We start from the raw sequence: 24,210 nt of genomic DNA on the forward strand, positions 1-24,210 counted from the left end.
CTGCATCGAAGACAAACTAGAACCATCCCTAACATCAAATTACAAGCGCAAGGGGCGGAGATTCCTCATGTTGAAAAAATCAGAATTTTAGGCATGATTATACAAAGCAACGGGTATAAAGGTGATGCAATAACTAAGATGGAAAACTGCGCGCAACAAACGATGCGACTCATACAGCGGATTGCCAACAGGAGACACGGCATGAAAGAGCAGAATCTCCTACGGCTGGTACAGGCGTTCGTAGTTAGCCGTATCTCGTATGCTGCCCCCCTCCTTGATCTTAAAGTTTCAGAAAAGGAAAAGATAAATAGAATTATCCGGCGGTGCACGAAACAAGCTCTAGGATTGCCCATCCGTTCATACACTCACCGCCTCCTAGAGCTAGGCATGCATAATACCCTTGAAGAAATTACGGAAGCAATGAGAACGTCCAAAATCGAACGCTTAGCCGGCTCTTTCCCAAACCTACATATACTAAACAAAATGCACCCTACGATATACACGGACAAATGTCCCTGGTGCGACGAAAAACCTACACTATACCACATCACATGGGCCTGCCAAAACATACACGTGGTCCCCAAAATACAAAACCCGAGTGCGGAGCAGTGGAAGACTCTGCTGTCCAGCGACCGCTGTGAAGACCAACAAGGTCTGGTGCAGCGAGCTCAACGGGCGGCAGTGGCCAGCGGAGCCCTGGACTGAGGGCAACCGACCACTGATTAGAGGCGGACGACTTCGACAGATAAGGCTCCTGGGGGTAGAACCAAGACGTCTCTGAAGATGCCCCAAACCGCAGGAAAAACCATTAGTGTAAATAAAGTTTTCCCTTCCTTCCTTCCGGGACCACAACCGGCAGGGCCATTCTGGAAAAACTCCCTCTGAGGCAAGATAATAGAACAACCGCCAAAGTTGACATGCTGGGAGAAATTCGGGAGAATATAGTTGTACCCCCATTACCAAGGAATATGCATCCTATTCATCACTCAGTGCGCCGGGACAAACGGGCAGAGGCGCTAGAGAAACGCTTCCGCTCCTACAAAGACGAGGACGTGGTCTACGTGGATGCCGCTGAGTATGGTAAGAACACGATGTCCCTGGCGGTCGTCAATAATAAACAACTCCTCAAAATAAGTGCCTCCGTACTCTCGGGTACCCAGAGACTGCAGAGGAAGCTGCCATAGCACTGGCTTGTGTAGGCACAAAAGCGAGGTACATCATCAGTGACTCCAAAGTTGTCATACTAAATTTCAGCAGGGGCCGGGTCTCCAATATAACGAATACAATTCTAAGCCGTCATGTCATCGACCGGAAAATTACACTAGTCTGGACACCAGCTCATGCATCCCTGCCTGGTAATGAGACGGCCCACGAGTTCGCCCGAGGCTTTTCCTTCCGGGCGCACCCGAGCGAGGTGGTCTTTACAGACAGGGATCGCATGGTGACATACAGAGAAATTGCACAGCACTATCGTTTGCAACGAGCTAGACTTCCTCCAGCGGATAGATCCTTGTCCAGATACCAAGCCATCAACTGGCGCCGATTACAAACTTACACCTTTCCAAACCCGGCCCTCTGGAGTCTTATGTACCCAGGGCAATTTTCAGACAAATGCGCAAAACTGCGAACTTAGGGCCACCTTGGACCACATACTATGGGAATGTCCTCATGCCCCCCGGGAGAGACGAGGTATAAACACGAAAGACCAATGGGAGACCTTACTACTGAGCTCCGACCCGGCGACTCACCTACAACTCATCGGACTGGCCGAAGCCGCCGCCGAGAGACAAGACTTTTCGGCCGTCGTCTAGGCGGGTAGCCCTCTGGCTACCCTCTGTCTGTTGGACATCAAAAGTTTTCCTATCCTATCCTATTGGCGTGTTTCGGGCTGAACACGCGATATCTATCGATGCTCTCGATGCAAGGATGTGCAGTTAAACTTATAGAAAGACAGTTCGCTTGCACGTAGCTTTTTACGCTGCTTGCACTCAGTTCCGTAAGTTAGCATAGCAGTGTCAGCATAGAGTAACATAAAAGTAAAGAGCGGACACTCGGGCCCTTTCGCGGCCGAGTTCGGCGCTTCCCCGTTTCCGCCAGATGGCACTGAACGTGCAAATAAAAAAAAGAAAAAGAGTATGGTCTTGGCATGTCTTGGATTCCTTCTGCGGAGTGACTGATGCGCTCATTGTCACCCAGACAGAATGCACGTAGTAGGTTCACTGCCGCTTGCCAAGCGCACGCGATGCGTGGCATAACGCCTTTGCGGCTTGTGGGTGACGTGTTCGCCGCGGCGTCCAGGCAAGCGATCAAAGCCAAACGTTTTTGACGAGCGTTGCACGTCGAAACCTAGATAATTGTTGCGTGCTGCGTAATCGTCACGCTGGTGGCCGGCTGCTCAGCTGGGCAATGTGACACCGCCTCCTCCACTCGACGCAATGAAAGTAGAGCCGTAGAGCCTCGGCCAGTGCGTTTCCCCGGGTCCGCTAGGTGCGCTTTGCACAAAAGTCGGCCGCAGGGGCCTACGGGAGTGTCCGCTCTTTACTTCTATATTTCTCTATGGTGTCAGTGTCTAGTTTTTGAATTCGATAAGGTTTAGGGGGATGCGCGCACGCAGTCCCCCACTACCAAAAATTGCATGCCCCATCTGCCTCTATTGAGGAAGTGGCAGGGGTCAACATGGGCGCAGTGCAATGCCCGCGTCTCACCCTGGAGGCTCCTCCATCCTGACCAAGGATGCCCCGGCACCAGGTAAGTATGCCGCACAGGTGCTCAACCACAAGATCCCACGCACGGGGGCCCTTGCAAAGTTGCCAGTGAGAGTTGCTTGAAAAATACACAGGGAAGTATATTAAAGCGTAAATATAGCGTGATGTCGAGTTAGTCAATTAGTGTGACCCTTTTATTACTGAAGCGTTAATTGCTCCAGCGCTTTACATAAAAGGTATAAATCGTATGACCGTATTTTTGAAGGTTTAGCGCCTCATTTTTAACATCAATATTTGGTTTTCTTTTTCTCTTTCCGATTGCAACGCGGAGTGTCCTAGGCTATTGATTGATTGATTGATTGATTTATTGATTGATTGGTTGGTTGATTGATTGATTGATTGATTGATTGATTGATTGATTGATTGATTGATTGATTGATTGATTGATTGATTGATTGATTGATTGATTGATTGATTGATTGATTGATTGATTGATTGATTGATTGATTGATTGATTGATTGAAACATCTTTAATTGCAGGCGAATGAATGAATGAATGAAAAACTTTATTGTACAACAAGTGTTCTTTATCGAAGAGTAGGTGGAGCCCTCAGTCCAGGGCCCCAGCGGCGATCAGGCTGAAGTATTCTTTTGCGCGAAATCACTTTTAGCCCCACTGGCCTTGTTTCAGCGGTCTGTGTTGGCCTCTTCCCTTCACATCCTCTCTTTCTGCCCGGCGGACCCACCCCCGCGAAGCCTGCCTCTGCCTCATGACCTGGGAGAACTGTGAGACCCTGCTGAGCTGGGAGGGCCTGGCCTTGCAGGTAGTGATGCAAAACTATCGATAGTACTATCGATACTATCGCTAGTTGAGTCACTATCGAACTATCGATGGTAAAAAAGACTATCGATAGTACTTTCGATAGTTCTATTGATAATACTATCGATAGGCGTATCGATACTACTTGTTATGTGTAGTACTATCGATCCTGTAAAATCAACCACGCGTACCCACTGCATACTAAACTTGGTTTCCCTAGTATGTGGTATGGAGGTGATGGTATGAGTAACTGACAGGACTCGCCCGTTTTCGCGGCCTACGCTTCAACGAGCTCTACAGACGTTCTCTACGTAAAGTTGCTGGATAAATTGTTAGCGTGAGTATGTCCTTGTTGCGAAGCATGTGTGCGAAAAGCATTTATGCAGCGTTTACGTGACCCGCCGCGGTGGCTCAGTGGTAAGGCGCTCGTCTACCGAGCCGGAGTAACCGGGTTCGAACCCGACCGCGGCGGCCGCGTTTCGATGGAGGCGAAACGCAAGAGCCGCCCGTGTGCTGTGCGATGTCAGTGCACGTTAAAGATCCCCAGGTGGTCGAAATTATTCCGTAGACCTCCACTACGGCACCTCTTTCTCTCTTTCTTCTTTCACTCCCACCTTCCTCCCTTCCCTTACGGCGCGGTTCAGGTGTCCGCCGAGATATGTGAGACAGTTACTGCGCCATTTCCTTTCCTCAAAAACCAATTTACATTTACATTTATTTTTTAGCGTTTACGTCATCAAGACGGCGTCTGCAGTGCACGATAGTGCCGTGTAAGCCAGCACAACTTATTCTGTTTGTTCATTAATCGGATGCAGTTCCAGGTATTTTTTCCGAACTGTCCCAGTGCACTTTAAAGAACCACAGCTGGTCGAAATTTACGAGGAGACCTCCACTGAGGCATCCCTCATAGCTTGAGTCTCCTTGAGACGTTAAGTCTCATGGTACCGTGAAACCACGGTGTAAGAATTATTCTTACACCGTGCGTGACACCAATCAGGTATCGCAAATGTTTTGGTTATATCGCTAGCCAACAAATTCATAATATCAATATTGTTACTATCAATAGTCTTACCATCGAAAGTTTCACTATCGGTAGTTTTGCTATCGATAGCGGTACTATCGCTAGTAATACTATCGATAGCAACGCTATCGATAGTAATACTATCGATAGTATTACTATCGATAGTAGCACTATCGATAGTTTTTTTTACACTATCGATAGTTTCCGAAAAACTATCGATACTATCGATAGACAATTTTCCGATATTTTTGCATCACTACTTGCAGGCCATGGCCAAAGGCCGGGCCGCTAGTATTATGAACCATAGGAACATAAACACTTGAGTGCAGTGGGGTCGTGGCGGAACCGAGGGGCCTCGTGTGCCCAGAATTTCTTCGCTGTATTACAGATTTTCTCTCTCCCGCTATTCAGATGCTTCAAGAGAGAGAGAAAGAGAGGAAGTGTAACTGGCTTACGGGGTCAGTGAACACCAATCGCGCGGGGAGTAGGCGGTGGCGTCCACCTACAACACCTGCAATTGCGCGCCTTTCCTTTTCTCAATGCCAGCGGAAGAAAAATCGTTTTCGATTACGTTACTTCCTAATACCTCTCCCACTGCTCCAAAAAAGACAAACACACAGAAAACAGTGATAGGTAACAACGCTAATGGGGAAGTTAACGCGGAAGTTCAAGAGCTAAGACAAATAATTCAGACGCTCAGGGCAGAAAACGCCGAGCTGAGGCAGAAACTAAACGATCTGATAGACGAACTAAAGGCCCAAAGAACAGGGCAGAACAACACTAACCCGCAAACAGATGAAGATCAGGCGACAACTATAGGGCGCCAGGAATTTACAACTGCCATGGTTGCTGTTAACAATGCACTGGCAAATCTCAGAAACCTCTTCTCCAACATCCAAGACGAGACGCGCAAGGATAGAGAGCGTCTAGTACAATTCACAGCCATGAAATCCAGAGGAAAACCCTATAACAGGCCATCTCAGTATGGCGAGCAACCGTAAACGCTCGGTCAAGTTGGAAACCCTCGAAATATGGCAGTGGAACTGCCGTGGGATCCGCCGAAAGCAGGGTCTTCTTAAACAACACATCACAAATTGCACCTCTCCGCCAGACATTATCGCCCTACAGGAAACCGGCTGCTCACTCACTCTCGCGGGGTACTCCGTCTACGAGGGGCAGGGGCAAAGCAAGGTCGCCACGCTGGTTGCGAAAGCAGTCACCGCAATCAGACACGACATCGACGGAACGGACATTGACCACGTCCTTATAGAAATCATTACCCAAAAGAGAAGCCAAGAAAGCACCTTCCTACTTAACGTGTACAGCCCGCCAAGCCAGAGGAAAGCCAATTTCAGCTACCTGCTAGGCAAAGCAGAAGAAGCAGCAGGCAAGAACGGTATCGTTATTCTGGGGGACTTTAATGCCTGGCATAGAAGCTGGGGCTACGTTCGGGAAACCCAGAAAAGCAGGCATCTAGCCAGAGAAGCTGATCGTAGAAGGCTCACCCTCATCACTGACCACACCCAACCCACGCGAGTGGGGAACAGCATCAACCGAGATTCGTGCCCAGACTTATCATTTGTCAGAGGGGTAAGGCACGCAAGATGGGAAAACGACGGCGAAACTCTAGGCAGTGACCACTGCATCCTGCGCCTTCTTATAGAAACCCTCCCGATCAGGAGACAACATGGCCAGGCTAGACTGACAAACTGGGAAGCCTATAGGAAATCCAGGGCACACTCTGAAGACGCTGAGATCACCGACATAAAAGGCTGGGTCGCAAGAATCAAGACAGACTGGCAAAAACTAACCCGAAAGGTCGCCCTCACTACCAACACGCCCGAGGTGGACAAACATCTCTTACACCTTTGGGACGCCAGACAGGGCCTACTAAAAAGGTGGAAAAGGCAAAAGCATAATAGGCGGCTCAAGCGTAAGATCGCTGAGGTCACCAGACAAGCCGAAGAATATGCGACGGAGCTCTCGAGGCGCGACTGGAACCAAAAGTGCAACGAACTTCAGAGGACTCTAGGTTGGGCCAAGACATGGGCCTTGCTAAGGGCTCTCATAGACTCAACCACGACAAAATCCGAAACTCGTAAGACGACCCAAAGGATCGCGCACCAGTTCCAAGGCACTGACGAGGAACTACTACAGAACATCAAGCAGCGTTATCGGCAATGTAACACACGCCGACAGCAGCTTGGCATACACGGGCAAAGCGAATCCCGCTCTGGACGAACCCCTTACCATACAAGAAGTCAGACACGCTGTGATGTCCGCCACAAAGAACACAACACCAGGGAGGGATGGCATCACTAATGCCATGATAAGAAATTTGGATGACAATTCAATCAAAAGATTCACAGAATTCGTCAATAAACACTGGGAACAGGGGACCCTCCCGGACGACTGGCGACATGCGGAAATAGTAATGATTCCGAAGTCCGGAAAGACTCCAAACCTGGGAAATCTTAGACCAATTTCCTTAACATCATGCTTGGGAAAAGTGTACGAGAGAGTTGTGCATCACAGGTTGCAGACCCACCTTGAGGACAACGAACTCATGCCGCACACTATGTTTGGATTTCGAAAATACCTATCGACACAAGACGTTCTCCTGCAGATCAAGGAGGAGGTGCTTACTACCGTTCCAAAATATGGAGAAAACATCTTGCTCGCTCTCGATCTTAAAGCGGCCTTCGACAACGTCAATCATAGGGCTGTGCTGGAGGGGCTCAGCAAACTGGGTTGTGGGCAGAGAATATTCAACTATGTGAAAGCCTTTCTGACTAACCGAACCGCTACCATTGGAATAGGAGGCATCAGGACTGACACCTTCAACACCCCCGAAAAAGGAACACCGCAAGGCTCTGTGTTATCACCTATGCTTTTTAATATTGCAATGATTGGTTTAGCAAGGGCACTTGAAGAAATTGAAGGAATCAGGCATGCCATCTACGCAGATGATGTCACAATCTGGGTGTCAAGGGGATCCTTAGGAGAAAAACAAGAGCTTCTTCAGCGAGCAGCAGACACGGTCAACGCATACGCCCGACACTGTGGACTCGCATGCTCCCCTGAAAAATCCGAGGTGCTCAGAGTCTACAGACAAGGGTATGATCTGCAAAACTCCATAGATATCTACATAGGGGAAACGAAGGTTCCGGAAGTATCGAAAGTTAAGATCCTCGGTATGTGGATCCAAAGCAACCGTCGTATTGATCACACGATCAGACAGCTAGCAAATACCACAGCACAGATCACCAGGATGATTGCAAGAATTTCCAACAGAAGAAGAGGTATGAAGGAGGAAGACACATGTAGGCTAGTACAGGCCCTCGTGGTCAGTAGGATCTTATACGGCGTCCCCTACCAAACACCGCTCGAGCAAGAAAAGGAGCAGTTAGAGGCAATTCTTAGAAAAGCATACAAATGCGCTCTCGGACTGCCGGTCAACACTTCGACGGAGAAATTCCTTAAACTGGGCATAAACGACACAGTACAAGAACATATCGAGGCCCATCCTCTCGCGCATAAAACAAGACTGATGCTGTCCGCAACCGGCCGAAACACGCTGCGGTTGCTCGGCATGAGGGACGCTTTGAAAGAAATCAATAGCACAGAGAGCGTTCCGAATGAAATCAGGAGGATCATTGAGATCAGTCCGATTCCTAAAAACATGCATCCCGATATACATAAGGCGAGAAGAAAGGCAAGATCTGAATTCCACGAAAGAAGCTTCGCCGGGGCAAAAGACGTATTATACGTTGACGCAACAACATACAGACACCGATACGGCTCGGTAGCCAGCGTGGTGGATCACCAGCTCAGGGAAATCAACTGCGCTTCGATAAAAACCAACAACATCCTCGAGGCTGAGGAAGCAGCAATTGCACTCGCCATCACCCAGCAGAGTGACGAGCCCCATGCACACATCATTACAGACTCGCAAGAGGCGTGCCGAAGATACAGCAGTGGACGCATATCCACTGCAGCCATTCACATACTCAAGGCGAGGACGATCACTTTTACGAGATGCTTCATCACGTGGACACCAGGCCATGAGGCTGTCAAAGGGAACCAATGTGCGGACGCCAATGCCCGAGGATACGCCAACCGGGAGGCGCGCACCGAAGGGGAACTGGACGCAGTCACTAGACGGTATGGAGCCAACTTAGAACACCAACGAGCCCTCCGTAGGGCCTACCCTCCTCCCCACAAAGACCTTAGTAGAGAGCAGTCGGTTGCCTGGAGAAAACTGCAGACTAATACTTACCCCAATCTGAGTTTACTCAGCAAAATTTATCCTTCCACATATGCCAACCGCTATGCGGTGAACACCCAACGCTTTACCACGTTACATGGCCCTGTCAGAAAATGCAGGCAGTGCCGATAAACAACACACCAACACCGGAGCAGTGGGAGGCTGCGCTGTCCAGCTCGAAGCCTGAAGAGCAGCTCAAGCTGATCGACAGGGCTTGCAAGACTGCAAAGGCCGCTGGGGCCCTGGACTGAGGGCTCCACCTACTCTTCGATAAAGAACACTTGTTTTACAATAAAGTTTTTCATTCATTCATTCCTAATACGAAATTTGAGAGCAGCTCATCAGCTGTTGCAGCTTTTCGATAGATTAGGCAAAGAATTCGAGCAAGACATGTATGTACAATTACAGACTTGTTATTTTTCAAACATGTTCCTTCTTCAAGAAACACTCCACTAACAGTCCTTGATTGTCGTGAAGGAAGTTTTGTGAACGGAGAAATAGATAGATATATGCTCGACTTGCTGCACCAATGCCTGCTTCTCAAAGACGAGGTCTGCGCAAGTATTTCGCGAGGTTGTCATAGCCGTGGGAGCCGTTACGAGCGAGAGCAACGGGGTGTTCTCCCGCATAAGTGGTAAGAAATTCCCGCTTTTCTCTAATTCTGCATTAAAGTCCCCACCCACCCTGCCACGCTGGCAGGTGGCACCGTTTCTGGCACAACCTTGTCAATGCCAAAGCATGCGGCGCACATCTGTCACTACCGCCACGTAGCTTAAAGCATGATTGAGGTGTCCACCGTGTCAAGAGGGCAGTCATGCGCCTTCCCTCTGGTTCAGGTGTCCACCGAGGTGTGTGAGACAGATACTGCTGATTTCCTTTTCTCAAAAACAAATTACAAATTTTACCCCTGCTTTCCAAGCCCCCGCTCTATTGGTTTCGCTGCTGTGGGCGACTGCGTATTTCTTTTCCTCAAAAAAATACCGAAGGACATTGCAAATTCAAAAGTGTGTTGTTGTTGCTGCGACTGAGAGAAGGATGAAAAGTAAATTGCACGGGCCTGCCAACTGGCTCCAGCCGAGCCACCACCGCTGCCATGTGTAGATAGAGGAGAGTTAAAATATCAGAGGAAATAGAAAAAGAAAAGAAAAGACATGCGTCGCAGCAACACCAGCGTCCGCCGAATCGGACGCTGGCTGAAAAGACAGATAAGCGGCCGTAGCCGCGATTCGTCACCACCTCCCCAGTTGGTTGGCGAAAGCCTTGTGCTCAACTCACTGCCGCTTCCCCGAACCACTTGGCGCCGAAAAACTGGGCCGCTTCGGAGCCATGCGTCTCACTCACTCGACGGCAACGAGACGTCTGGCGAAGGAGCGGCCGTGTAGCTGCCACCGCCGACGCACGCGCGCTCGTTCTACCGCTACCGTGTGACGTCATGGTTGCCATGCACAGCTGCGCCCCCACCGGCGCTCCGATTGCTACGGTGGGGAGGAGGTTTCGCTTTTACTTTCTCCTTTCTAAGCTTCCGCTTCATTGCTTTCGCTGCTTAAAGGGTGTCCACTACAGGTTACAACGGACAACGGCGACGGCGGCGCCGCGACACGCAGAAACGGGCGCCAAAGAGCTGCGTTCTAAAAAATGCATGCTTACTGGTCGTCTAGCGCCTGGTTGCTACAAGCGGTGGGCAGCTCGCCGTACGCCAGGAAACAGGCGCCGCAGTAGTGCCCGGTTTCAATGGCGATTAGAGTTATTGTAGGCTTTTGTTCCTGCGGGTCAACTTTCCCCGCTCGGCCAACAGAATGCGGTGCGATCGCAGGCCTGGTTTGGCGACGCACTGCTGGTACTTTATGTGGCTGCTGCCGTCTAGTGCATTCTGCGGAAGGAAATCATATTAGATATAACGTCCAATATGATTTCTTTTCTTTACATGCGGTGGCTTATACGCAGCAATAAAATTCGCTTGGCGCTCCCCCCTTTCCGTGCATATGTGCATAAGTTCTGTGCATATGTCGGCAAGCTAGCGCCGCCTGCGCCTTCGGTTTGGGCAAGCGTTGCCGAAATTATGTAGCTTTCACCACAAAAAGAAAATTGAACTTCATAGTGAGCACGAAAAGCTAACGTTAACACGGGAGTAGAATGACATCGCAGAATACCTGAAACTTCTTTATTGGTAGTAAAATAGCTCCGAACGAAGGCAACCGAATTACTTTCCACAAGCTTACAGAGGATCTATTCTATCAACATTTACGCATGAAGGGAGCGAGAGCTATAGGCAGTCAATGTTCTGCATTTCGGCTTAGTAAAGAAGTAAACAGTTGGGTTCAAACGCATCAAAGCGTACCATTGGCAAAAAAAATGTTTTCGTTTTTCACATGCGTTTCTACCTCAGAAAACTGGACGCGGAGATTCGCGATTACTTCTGACAAAATGTCTCACAGTTCGGTGCATGCGTGCTTTGCTCCGTCGAAATCCAGATGTACCATGCTTCAACGCAACGTTTCCATCTCTACGCCAAGTCAACTTTTGACAATGTCAGGACTCGAAATTACTCTAAGAGCAAATCTTAGTTTGATGAGCTCCTACAGAACAAATATCCAATAAGAAAGCCGTTGTTTCCGAGCAGAGGGCACCGCAAAATTTCGTACAACGGCGATGATGGGCTAGTTAGCAAACGCTACACAACTGGATCTCGTTCGACATACAAGCATAGAAAGAGCCAGTGGCTTCGTATTCGTATACAGAGGAAAGTGAAATAATATTAGCATTCGTAACCTTCAGAATAGCTTACTGATTTCACTATAGGATGGAAAGAGTAGAAGATGGCAGAGAAAGTACACGATAACAACTTGCATCGAGTGTGAAGATGTTGAATCCAATTTAGGCAGTGTTTACGTAACTTACAGCACTGTTTCCTAGTGGAATCAGTTGTGTACTAAAAGTTGACAACAACAGCATATGTTTGAAGCAATGTTCACAAGCAAGAGATGGTGGCAGCAGCATGTCAGTGCGTTTCATTTCAAGGTACTGTCCATGCTGAAGTTTAGGAATAAAATATTCGACGTAAAGTCTAACTAGGGTTTTGCTTCCCTGCGTTCTAGCCAGTGTGCCGGGGGCGCCTTTTCAACTGACGAACAGAATTTATAAACATTTTCCCACTATACATCTTCGAAATAAAAATGAAGCTGGCATATCATCAAAATGTAAACTAGACCTGCGACACAATTAATCACGCCTCAGCTCTACCAGCCCGGAAATCGCCGGACCATGCCAAGGAGGAGGAGGATGAAGAGCGGGGGGGGGGGACAACTGTTAGTTGAAACCAGTTTGCTAGGCCTGCACTAGGGGAAAGGGATGAGGGGATATAAAGCTTAGGGAGAAAAGGGAGAGAAAAAAATTTTCGCCGTCTGCTAGACGGCGAAAAGGCTTCGGCAAAGTCACAGCCTGTCGTGCACGGCCAACACTCACAAGAACCGTAGGAGGGCCTCGCAATCCCCTACCAACGACGATCGCCACGGTCAGTGTCCAAGTATCTTGAACTCCATTAGCGGGCATGAATCGATGTGTTACAGCGCGCGGCGGTAGAGAATGTCTCGCAGAGCTGTACGCTGGACATTTGCAAAGAATACGACATAAGGTATCATCGCCGAACTGCCGCTACTGCTAATCTTCAGTGCGGCTTTGTATCCAGTAATAGATTCGATCATGCATTTCATGCAAACATTGTGTCTGTTAGTTCCTTGCATAACGCCTAATCATTTTGTTATGCGATAGTCGCTCCGCAACCTACGGCGTTTTATTACTGCCATAGCACGAAGGCATTGGAAGCTGATCGGCATTTCCTTGTTTTTGAAGATTTTTAGGAGTGAAACTACGTCTTTTCAAAAAATTTTAGGTAGCAAAATTTTCTCCTTTCTATAATTGGCGCAATTTCCAAGCTAATGAAGGAAGAGAAGGTCCCAAAGTGGCATTTATTTCTCCTGTGAAGAGAAATTTAGGAGATGGTATGAAACATCACTGGTTCTGGCGCCCATCGTTTAAAGTGTTTTCGTGCTTTAAGCACCATTCCCCGAATTTCAGGGTACAGGCTTACTAGCTTCAAGCATTCGATGGTGGTATTTCTCATGTGGGGTGTGTCTTCCAGAGCCAAATACCATGGAGCCATTTTGTTCCCTGCTTAAAGTCGTGCCGCTTTGCTCCGCGGCTTCAAGATCTCTCCAAGGTTTAGTAATACACGTCTCGACTTCGTGGAAAAATACCTTTCTATGTAGTAACATAAATTTATAGAATAAAATTTGGGTGATTTCTACGGCCTCTCTAGTGTCAAGCCATGACTTCATTTTAGTGGTAAATGAAAATCAAACCCTGTCGCACGGAGCGTTCCATGTAGTCGCACTTGTCATCGAATTTAAAAATAATTTCCGCAGAAAAAGTGATGTCATTTTTCTCCTTCACGAACCTCTGCCTTTATTATTTAAAAGGTTAACACTAGTGGGTGCAGCACAACTGAACGGCGGATACAACAATGTGGACTAGACCAACAATTCGGGTTTTCCCCCAAGTTTTCGGCGTGCATTTCTTAGACAGCTAGTTTGAGTGCTTATCAAGTTACGTTAGGAAACTTAGTATGAGTTAGGGACCAAACTGCGCTAATAAAGTTGGCCAAATTGCTGCTCCATTTTTCATTGAAGCTCTGATCGAAGTATGCCTATGCTTTGGGGTAGTAGAAAAAGTGAGCCAAAAATCTAAGCAAAAGGTCATTTCGAAATTCTTCAGGCATTGCTAGTTATCCTCAACGAACACACTGAAAGGGCTTCGGATTCACAAAGTAGTAAGTACCACTTTGGGAAGTTAACATGCACGAAGTTTTGATCTCGTATTGTGCTTGTAAATTTCTGAAATTTCTTTGTTCAACCAATACAGTTTTCGACTCCGAGGATGCTGCAACACTGCCATGAACTCAAAATGTTGTGGCTGCGTATCTGAGCCAGTTCTTCAGGTCGTCCACACGCGCTGCTACATGAAGAAAATGTGTGCCCATCAATCTATTTCTCTCTTAGTTAAGCATAAGCAAACGGCGCTTTCAAAGGGTACTAATCTCTCGGGGTCTAGAGAAAAAAGCTCACATTTTCTACATGATTCTTCAAGCTAGGTGGCCCATTGGGTTCACACAAAACTCAAGCCATGATGTTGAGGTTGCGAATGGCCTTTGTCATTTATTTTCCTGCCCAGTATACGAAAGAAGCCTGGGTGGTGGCTGGCCTCACGTCCCTTGCCGATTGTATTTCATAGAAGAGGGCAGAAACTGTCTTGTGGGCTTATATTGTCATTATGCCGGTCGTAATTGTGGAACTTCTTTTCAATTTCCTGAAAAAAAAAACGAAGTCAATGTGAGCGTTTCTTAGATATGTCGCCATTTCATGCCGCAAAGACTGGTTTGTTCACGCAAAGCACCCTCGCGCGCGCACACAGTCCTGATTCGTTTCTATCAAATCCAGTTATACAGTGTCGTCCTATGGAACCACTGACCATAGACTTTTTCTAAGTAAACCACAATTAATTGCACGGGATTACATATCTCGTCCGGCATGGTGTGGACATATATGGACTCCAAATAAAGTTAGCCCGCCGCGGTGGCTCAGTGGTTATGGTGGTCGGCTGCTGACCCAAAAGACGCGGGTTAGATCCCGGCCGCGGCGGTTGAATTTCTTTGGAGTAGAAATTCTAGAGGCCCGTGCACAGTACGATGTCAGTGCACGTTAAAGAACCCCAGGTGGTCGAAATTTCCGGAGAACTTCACTACGGCGTCCCTCATAGCCCAAGTCGCTTTGGGACGTAAACCGCAATAAATCAATAAATCAAATATTCCATGAGGATAACTTCCTTCTCTGAACAGACAGAGCTGTATGAACCGGGGTGTAAAAGCAGCTGCTGTAGACACGGTGGCCGGCCAGGAGAGGAAAATCGCCAAAGCTTCACCAGTGACCGCTCCCCCCGCTGAAGTAGCTCGAAAAAGCCCGTCTCGAACCATGCGTTATCAATAGATGTCGCACGTGGAATACTGATCATGATGCACAGGCGTTCCAGAGATGAGCTTCGTCCTTTTTACGTCATTGTTACAAGGAACATCGATTTGAGTGGTAACCATGGTTACCACGCCAATTAGCGTTGTTGCGAGCCACGCCGGTACGTCATTTATGTGATCGGTTGTGATCCTCCTTTGGGGAAGGATGAGTGGACGTACAGTCAGGGACAAAAGTCTCCGGACCACGTGTTCCTCTAATGAAGCCGATAGCTCTGCTATTTTTCGGCGGCTGGAGACCACACTTGTGGAGGTAAAAGTTAAATTTTTGTTCTTTCATCTCCACAAGTGCGGTCTCCAGCCGCTGTCTGATAGTAGAGCTATAAGCTTCATTTGAGGAACACGTGGTCCGGAGACTTCTGTCCCCGACTGTACATGTTATGTTCTTGGCACTTGTGAGATCAAGCTCCAGGCAACGGAGACTGACGGGAGGATGCTGGAAAAACTGAGAGCTTCTCGTTGTATCAGCCACGTTAATGTCAACAGAAATGTGCATGACTCCTGAGACCGTCAAAACAGCCTCCCCTACAGTGTTGCAAGCCGTGAAGCTGATAGGCGATTAGGCAGAGTTCTGCAGCGGCTGTTGCGGAAGTGCGTATCGCAATGCGCTGTGGTTAATGGCTTAAACGGGGAAGCCGTTAAGAAGCAAGGACGCCTCGAACGTACGTAGTAAACTCTGAGTCTGTCCAGGCCATCTTGACACCGGCCGCCAGAAAGGTTCTATTCTAACATTTGCCTGCTGTAGCGTGGTGGCGAACCTAGCGATATGAGATCTTGTTGTATGGCTGCTTTTAATATAAAGTTGGATGAGCTGGCGGCGTCCAGAGAGAAGTGGCCTCAAGGCGCGAGTTCAAAGTCGGGAACGAAAATGCTATTGAGTACAAGCCAGACGTATCAGCCCGGACAGAGTATGGTTTGAAACTGCGTTATTGAGTAGCTTGTGCTGCATGCACTGGAGCCGACTTCTTGGTCGTCGATAGAAACCTCCTGCTTGGAGAAGCTGCGATCTGAGCAAAACGGAGTTTAACGTGCTTGTTCCTTATGTACGCTAGGATATTAGCGTTGACAAGATGGCGGCGTCTTAGACACCCGCTTCAGAGCGAATTCGTCGTTGCTACTTTGTGTTTTCAGCCTCTCGATGGCTATAAATGCCGGGTGGGCGTTCGCTTTGCCACTTCTCATGTAAAGCACGAGCGAATATTGAAGAATTTATCCTGTTTTTCATTTTTGGTGGCTGCGCCGTCCCTAGGACTAAGAAGGTGCATTGTTTTTTAAGTGGATCACCTTTTCAAGGATTATTACACATATGTAGTCCTGAAGAGAAGTTGTGCCCGTCTCGCCGTCTTGGTGGTTGCTGTTTAGCCGTTGCTGCACTCGACTTAGGAGAATTTTGTGTTTGTAAGATGGCAGCCTCGTCTGCGCTTTGTGTTCGCGGATTATTTAGCTCTCGTTCGGAGGCGAACGAGCGAAAACATCTAGGGTGAACTCACTACCGGGACAGTACGACTTCGCTGGTCCTGCCTTAAGTGCAAAAAAAAAGAAGAAAAAGGAATAAAAACATGGGGCTGGTGTGCACATTCTAAAGATTGTCCTGACCGCATTCCTTTTAGGTTGCTGCTACTGCCAGTAATGTGACCACTGGCTGGTTTCACCACAGAAAGTTCTCCTACGCACACAAAAAAAGGAACAAAATTTAGAGAGCAGTATAGTTTCCTTCTCAAATGTTATGGGGTCAAAGAGCTGAGAGGTAAACCAGGAAAGGCGACCGCCAGTTTCACCCGGTTGGGTCAGCCCGGAGGTGGAGTCTGTGAGAACCTGGGGAAAAAGCGACATGATGCTTCCGCAAGCTGCCCTGAAACCTCAAGTAGTAGGCGTGAGCTAAACCACAAGGATCTCTGTTTTGCTCTGGCACAGATCATCGACACGGTGAGCTAGATAAGAGTGAACAGTGGTCACATGTGCTCAGTTATGTGTTGTCGCGACGCAACAAACATCTGCTCCTGAGGAATGCCCCTACAATGTGCCGGGATGAAAGGAAAGCTTTTATAGGTAGCTGTGCTTGTGCGACCGTGCTTGTGCCTTCATGTCCGTTATAAGCACCTTAAGAGACCAGCCAACGCTTGAAAGAAAAGAGTTAAGATAAATAATTTAGGAACGATGTGATACTGGGCGAGTGCGTCTACTGCTTTTGATAAGAGAAAAGAGTGTAAATGGACTGAAGAAACTACTCATCACAACGACTCTCGAATTATAACTGACTTAATTTCAGCAATGTTATTCTTCTGGGAAAGGCATAAGCATGCAATGCAAACGAAACAACAGAACGAAAATTGCTGCACCAATTTCTCGCGAGCGCGGGTATGAACACAACAAAATATGAATTCTTTCCTTTTGAGGAAAACAGACGGCTCACTGAAGCAGGTAGCGACTTGTTTTTCTCCTGATCTCACATGCTTCTAGGCATCCTTATTCTTGCTGCGATTTATCGCGAGCGATGAAAGCAATGTGAAATAATCATCTACTGCATTTTTTTCTTCACAAATGACAATTAAAGGGTCGCATGCAGGTTTTCCCTCCACAAGAACGCGTGGTGTTCACGTACCGTTTTAGTGCTACATCAAGTTATTTGTACAACAGAAATTGCCACGTATGAGAGGAATAACTTTCATCACTCAAAGTGGGATGAAAGAGTGAAAATGGTTTTCAAAAGGTCTGTATACAGCAGCTTTAATAAAATATATGGCTTTAAAATTGCAAGAAATCTTAAAGATAGACGGAGCTTGGTATAGTGTTCGAAAGTCGGTTGAATTTTATGTCTGGTATCATTTTTTTTGTTTCTGTAGTATTTACTTTTTTCATAAGATCGGTTATCTGCAAAGAGTTAAAATTTTATACGAGAGTAGCAACCAATGATTTTCACAACAGCTACAGAATTTATGCGCTTAGGACAAAAACTAGATTTATTATGGTTTTCATTTGACGATGTAATAAAATTGTCACCTATGAAAGGTTTATTTTAGTCATAAAAATAAAGATTCCTACTAATTTTGACTACTGTTACGTAAGTGGCATTGGCTAACATATGTGAAAATTTTTGTTTGCTATGCCTGTAGTTCTCCTGAAAAAGGTGCACAAACCTTCAAAAATATTGTTTTGAGAAAGACGCCAATAGAGCGTTTCAAAACCGTTTTATTCGTCCAAAACTTCAACTGGCAGAAGGGCTACAGAAGATGTCCTATTGTCTGAAATAAGTACTACGACCAATGGAAAATTCCAAAGTAAAGCTTCGCTTTGTAACAAAGATCTTGAGGGCAATAACTTGTGCAAATAACCGAAGAGAAGAGAACATGACGACAGAACCCACTTTTCCTGTCGTCGTAGCGACGAAAAAAAAATCGTTTTCTAAATGGTGAATACCAAAGTGTAGTATATTTTCAGAAAGATAAAAGAATGTTCTGGGATGATTTAAAAATCTCAAAATTCAATTTTTTTTTTTTTGACAAAACGTATTCTCGCCCTACCTCAAGTTCTAGCCTGGGGGAATTGGGTGCTGTATAATTTTATGGCATGTTCACGCTATGAAGTTTTTCTTGTAAGCCCCTCGCAGCAAACACCCTGTAGTTGTTTTCTAGTCCTGATTAGCCCATCACTGTAATGCTCTTTGGACCAGTACTATGAAGAACGGAAACTGATCCGCCGCTCAGGATTTGTGACCTTAATATTAGACTCCTGAAACCGAAGTTCGCGGGTTCTGATTCCATCTTGGGGCAACATTTAGATACAGGCCATTTGCAAAAAAGCTCGCCGCCTGTGCGGTACGCATACGTTAATAACCCCAGTTGGTTGAAATCATTTTGAAGACCCTACTTCAGGGTTCCTCATAGCTAGGCCGTGTACAGGCGGGGCCTAAACGTTACGGAGTGCGCCTCAATGACTGTAAGTTTTAGATGTCATGCGTAGAGCAGATTTGATGGTTTCTAAGGTTCATCGCGAGCGTGTCAGCAGCATCTGTGAACATAAGCATTAAGTACTTCCTAATTTTCGCTTTGTAAAGCTTCACAAGTCTTTGAACGCCAAAGCCTGCTCCGTAAAATTATGGCTGGGACAGTGCCTTAAAGTGCAATTCACGCGCTAAAGGCTTATAGAAGTGAGCAAGTAAAAATTCGTGACGTTTGTTATAACCAAACTGCACCGGTTTCTGCGCGTTTTGAGGCTGGCCGATGACTGTTTTCATCAAGAATTTTGCGCAATCCTTTCCTTTTCTAAGTCCTGAACGGCAGAGGTGGCACTCACAAAACCGCCGCCAAAAGTTTCAAAGAACGTCGAAAACAATCTCGCCGCATAGCTTTGTTTCCTTGAAAGATCTCAGTGAGCTTGACTGAAAACTTAAGCGCAGGCAGCCGAGTCTGTTGTAAGGAAGCTTTTTGCAGTTAATAGGGAATTTTAGAAGGCAGATACATGAAACTTATTTGTTACATGCGCAGAAGAAATCTTATGATTAACCGAGCTGATGGGTTATGTCGTCTTAGCATAGAGTTCTATATCATGGCTCTCAAGAAGGGTCGCCCGCAGCTGCAGCACAAGTAGAACGTTGTGTATTATTAACGCATTCCTAAACAGGACAGCCTCTCTGCAGTGAGTCACAGTGCTGGTTTTTTGCGCCAGGTTCACACCGATTTCATAAAAAAATTACCGCTCAAATTTGTGTTTTCGAAAAGTTAGTGACGCGTTCAAACAGCGGAGCCGCACAAAGAGCTTGCCTAAGCAGTTTACTATTCGCAATTAATCCTGGAAATATATTGTTTATCCAAATATTTTCCATGCGAATCGAGGTTATGTTGAAATATGAGTGGGAGAAGAAGCTCACATACCAGGTACATCCTCGCCTTTGTCTGAAACTTATCATGCTGCTAAACAAGTGCATCCAGGTAGTGGCTGAAACCCCATGAAGCATGGACAGAATAATGCGCATGATAGAACAGGTGTTTACAAAGTATATCGGAGCATTTTACCACCATTCTACAAGGTGCTCTAAAAAGTTACTCGAGAACATTACGCAAACCAACCGCCATAAATTGCGGTTCACATGCGACCCCTCTATTCAAGTGTGTATCATTGACAATTGTGGAAATGGGAATCATCATAGGAATTCGCGTCGTACGAATAGACCTACAGACCCGTAGTACGGGCAGATACAGCCCGAAAAAGATTCAGGCGTAGGTTTGGTGTTCAAGCCATACAGGAGCAAAGCTGGCGGCGTCGCTCCGTTCTTCTAGAAATTGGGTTCATGCAACTAGACCATATTGTCCTGAACGTCTTTCAACATCTCAAGTACCAATGTAAAATAGGCTTTTCAGAGTCTTAGTGCAGTCGTCAGAGGCAAGCTGAGACAAGTCAACTAGGTTAACAAGCCTACTACAACAAGCAGTTAATCCTAGAATGACGAGGCTGAAACTGAAAGAAACTTGATAATAATTATTTTTTATTACAGATACCTGCAGCGCCCGAGGGCATTATTGCAGGGGGGGGGGGGGGGGGGGACACGATAACTTCTGCTCATTTGGCCGAAAGTACACATAATAACAGAAATACAATCACACAACTAATAGATGAGGAAAAACATGCACTGTAGGAAGACAACCACCCTCCACAAATAAAATAACACTAATGAAATGAAAAAAGACACGCGCAAAACAACTGCGCGCCACGTCACACATCAGATAAAAATGCGCGGAATTGACCTTCCGTGCAGCACTCAGTGACGCCGGCTGGTAGCCTGTTCCACTCATTGATCGTCCGTGGAAAGAACGAGGTTTTGTTAACATCTGTGCGACACTTAATCTCTCGGATCTTCCACTGATGATCAACTCGCCTAGAAAAAAAGTGAGGTTGAAGCAGATACCGGTCTTTGTCAATGCAATATGCAATATGCGCGCACCCAGGCATTCTTCAGTATGAAAGGTTTGCCAATGGTGAAAAGTAGTGATCATTCGATGATAAGGCCTTATCATCGGATGATAAGGCTAAACGTGAGGAAAGAATTGAGAAAGCCAGCAACTGACCAGTAAGATTGAAAGTAAGAGAATTTAGGACCTTACTGTAGAATAGATATTTTGCATTAACAGAGGGCGACGATCTGAGTATGAATGCTGTTTGGGATGATCCTACATGTATGTTTACAGAGGGCCAACTAGAAGAGGGTAGGACGCTAGACAGAGTATGGGTAAGAGCTTTCTGAGAAAAACGATTTCATCCATGAATTCCACAATACACCAGCCTCTAAACCCGCAAGGAGACTTTGAAGAGCTACCACAGTAAATCAATTAGCGGAATGTAACACATCAGGAATAAAAATATGAAGAAACGAGGATGCTCTGCAGACCGGAAATAGCCACAAAGCGGATCATACAAAATAGACGTAGGGAAAAAATCTCAAGTGCGCGCTGCGGGAGGAGTACAATGTGATTATCAGTATTGATGAGCAAGTTAAGATAGCCGAGGAATTCTACACAGAACGTTAAAGTAGCTGAAATAATGAGGACAGTAATGATGGAGGCAGAGGAGCAGAATATTTTGAGATACCGCTGATAACAAAGCAGGAAATAAAGAACGGCTTAGAATTAATGCAAAGAATAAAGCGGCTGCTTAGAATTAAATATCGATCTTTTTAAAGATAGAGGGGAGATTGAACTAGACAAACTTTCCACCCGGTACACGTCAGGCCTTATGACATGGCAAGTAGAGCATGTCATGGTAGAACTCTAATATTAACTTAACCCTGAAGGAAGGCGATGTCATGCGTTTGAAAAAGGAGTGACCAATCAGCTTACGGTCCGTTGTTAGAGTTCAACTAAATAAATACAGCGGCTTTCGTAAAGGCCATTCAAAATGCACCATATTCACACTGCTATTTAGGCGGTAGAGAAATGCGCAGATTATAAGCAATTTCTATATACATCCTTCATACATTTTAAGAAAGCGCTTTACTCAGTCGAAACCTTCGCAGTCATGCAGGCGTTACGCAGCCATAGTGTACAAAAGGCATAACTAAAAGAAACTGAAACTATCTATCATAGCTTCGCAGTTACTAAAGTCCTCCTTTGAGAAGGTAATAAAATTCCAATTTGAAATGGTGCCATGCACGTAGCACACCGGTAGGATTCAGAGTGTGTTCATTGCAGGTATTCAGATATCTAAGTTAAGAACAGTTGCGGAAAAAATGCTAAAGAAAACCATAGTAATGTGCGATTCTCTGGTAACATTACTTAGCTAGTAACTAGGCGACCTCGCAGTCCCAGGCGATGGAGGATGAGCCGCCGTCTTTGCTGCCTTCTGTGGTTGGCAGTGTGGACCGCACACATCAACCTGAATGCACTGCGGATCGCCCCTCAGAGCTCCCGGAGTCTAGTTTTTCCGACACGGATGACGTGGAGTTCGATTAAGGCTACATCGAGACTGTCAGTCGGTGCCTGGAAAGGAAGCTCTCCAAAACCCCCAAAGAGAGTGGGCCCAGTGTGCGTACGAAGCGGCCTAACCAGTCCAGTGTGAGCACGAAGAGGCTTAATCAGCCCAGTGTGAGCACAAAAGAAGTTAACGAGGCCAATGTAAGTGAGCAATCTCTCACACGCTTTCATACATGCCTGTCGAGGATTTAGAGAATCTCAACTCCATTAACAGGCAGGCTTTCACTCTTCTTTTTTAACGACTGGTTCCGGGCCAAGTAAAGGAAGTGCGTATTAATGCAAGAAGGAATATCCTCTCTGTTGATGTCTCCAACCAGGCCACCATGGATAAGATGGACTGTGTCAGCCCTTGGTAACACACGAGTTCGCTCGTTCTTTGCGCATGGACTTAGCACTACTGCTGGCGAGAAACGAGGTGCCCGACCTGGAGATGCATTAAAAAGATCGCAGAACCACAACCAGGCTAGCACAATGTGGCCCTTGACAATTAACCGCTTCGCCTCGTGCATCTGAGGCGGATGCTCAAAGCGAAAGTGCATCAGTGCGGTAAACATCAATAACGCATCTTTTCGTTGGAATTCGAACCAGCAAGCAGGAGGACAGAATCATATACGAATAAAAAAAAGCGATTGCGATGGTTTTGACAAGAAGAACGTTTATTGTATTTACCCTTATTAAGCATGAAATGCTTTTAGCTCCCGTTGTCGGCAGTGTGGTGACGTCACGCTACGGAAATCCACTCATCCGGGCTTTAAGAGAAGTTTATTGAACCCAGGAGCACAAAGAGAAATTTATTGTGTACGAACGGAACCTAAGAATACATAATCAGTACATATATGCACAAGGGAGCCGGCTCCGTACAAAATTCACAAAATGCACCTATTTAGTACAAAAAGCCCGTGGCTTACGGGTCAATACAATTGCCACTGATGGGCGGGACTCTGAAACGAGAATATCCGGGCACCGTACGAGACGTATCGAGTTTCAACGAGACTCTCTAAGCCCTCCTACGGGACCGGCATACAAGCGCCGGTTGCTCTCCAAACGAGCCACAAAAAATAACTGCTGCCAGTGTCTTCTCAATGTTTATCAAGATATCAGTGTAGCTGTGCATTTGATAATGCACGGAATTATAATTTCCGATTTCTAATAACGTGTGCAAAAAGCACATACATGCCACAATATTTTGGCACTATGCATTCGAAGAATTCTTACAGGTTGGCCCCGCTTACTCTGCACGAGGTCCCAGCGATATAGTAGATAGCTGCTTTTCGGACACAGCCGAGCTTTCCTGACTATACACTGAAAGTGAATCATATCGCTGTAATCGCAGAAAAATAGCTCATATTTCACGGAAGTGGCGAGGAAAACATGATATCCGTCTGTACATTTCACAAACATTTAAATTTCGCCACCGATCTCAATTAACAAAATACATTTATGATACCAATGCTGCCACACTTTGAAAGGCAAAGAGAAGGAAGGCAGAGAATACTGAAATTCATAAAAGTAGAAAAAAGCGGCTGATTCCATGGAAAATGAAGAACTAAGGTGCGCTCCGAAGTAAGCGAAATTACGCCAACTTCGTGGAAGCTGACGATCAAGATAAGTGTCATTAGCGTGCTGACTAGGAGCTGACAGAAACAACTTTCGGTTTGTTCTTGCAAGCAAAAATCGCCTAAGAACCGACTTCAAACGGACACCATCGAGAATAAATCTGGCCTGAAATTTTGTGAAAGTGCTGACCTATCGCGCCAACATCTCGCTGTAAGCCGTTAAACAACTTCGTGTTTTTGTTGTAAAGCAAAGGAGAGAAGTGTTAATTCGCTTTCATATAGTGTTGCACCGGAATTTCTCT

The 24,210-nt window shown here is 46.5% G+C and overlaps 1 protein-coding gene and 1 non-coding gene across 2 annotated transcripts in view; one reads left to right on the forward strand and one right to left on the reverse strand.

The window, feature by feature from the left end:
* Window positions 1-2,593: 2,593 nt before the first annotated feature.
* LOC149324885 (U1 spliceosomal RNA) lies at window positions 2,594-2,756 on the reverse strand. Its single transcript, XR_016286663.1, has one exon. It is a non-coding gene; the product is annotated as a U1 spliceosomal RNA (small nuclear RNA).
* The window catches only part of LOC149324886 (atlastin-1-like), a 60,379-nt gene continuing 38,859 nt past the window's right edge, over window positions 2,691-24,210 (forward strand). Inside the window, exons 1-2 of the mRNA XM_089565239.1 lie at window positions 2,691-2,813; window positions 3,397-3,491. Coding sequence (XP_089421365.1) covers window positions 2,691-2,813; window positions 3,397-3,491 — 218 coding nt within the window. The remainder of the gene's footprint in view (window positions 2,814-3,396; window positions 3,492-24,210) is intronic.

The sequence above is a fragment of the Amblyomma mixtum genome, unplaced genomic scaffold, assembly GCF_055824585.1.
Source record: "Amblyomma mixtum isolate Tamu unplaced genomic scaffold, ASM5582458v1 scaffold_13, whole genome shotgun sequence".
NCBI lineage: Eukaryota > Metazoa > Arthropoda > Arachnida > Ixodida > Ixodidae > Amblyomma > Amblyomma mixtum.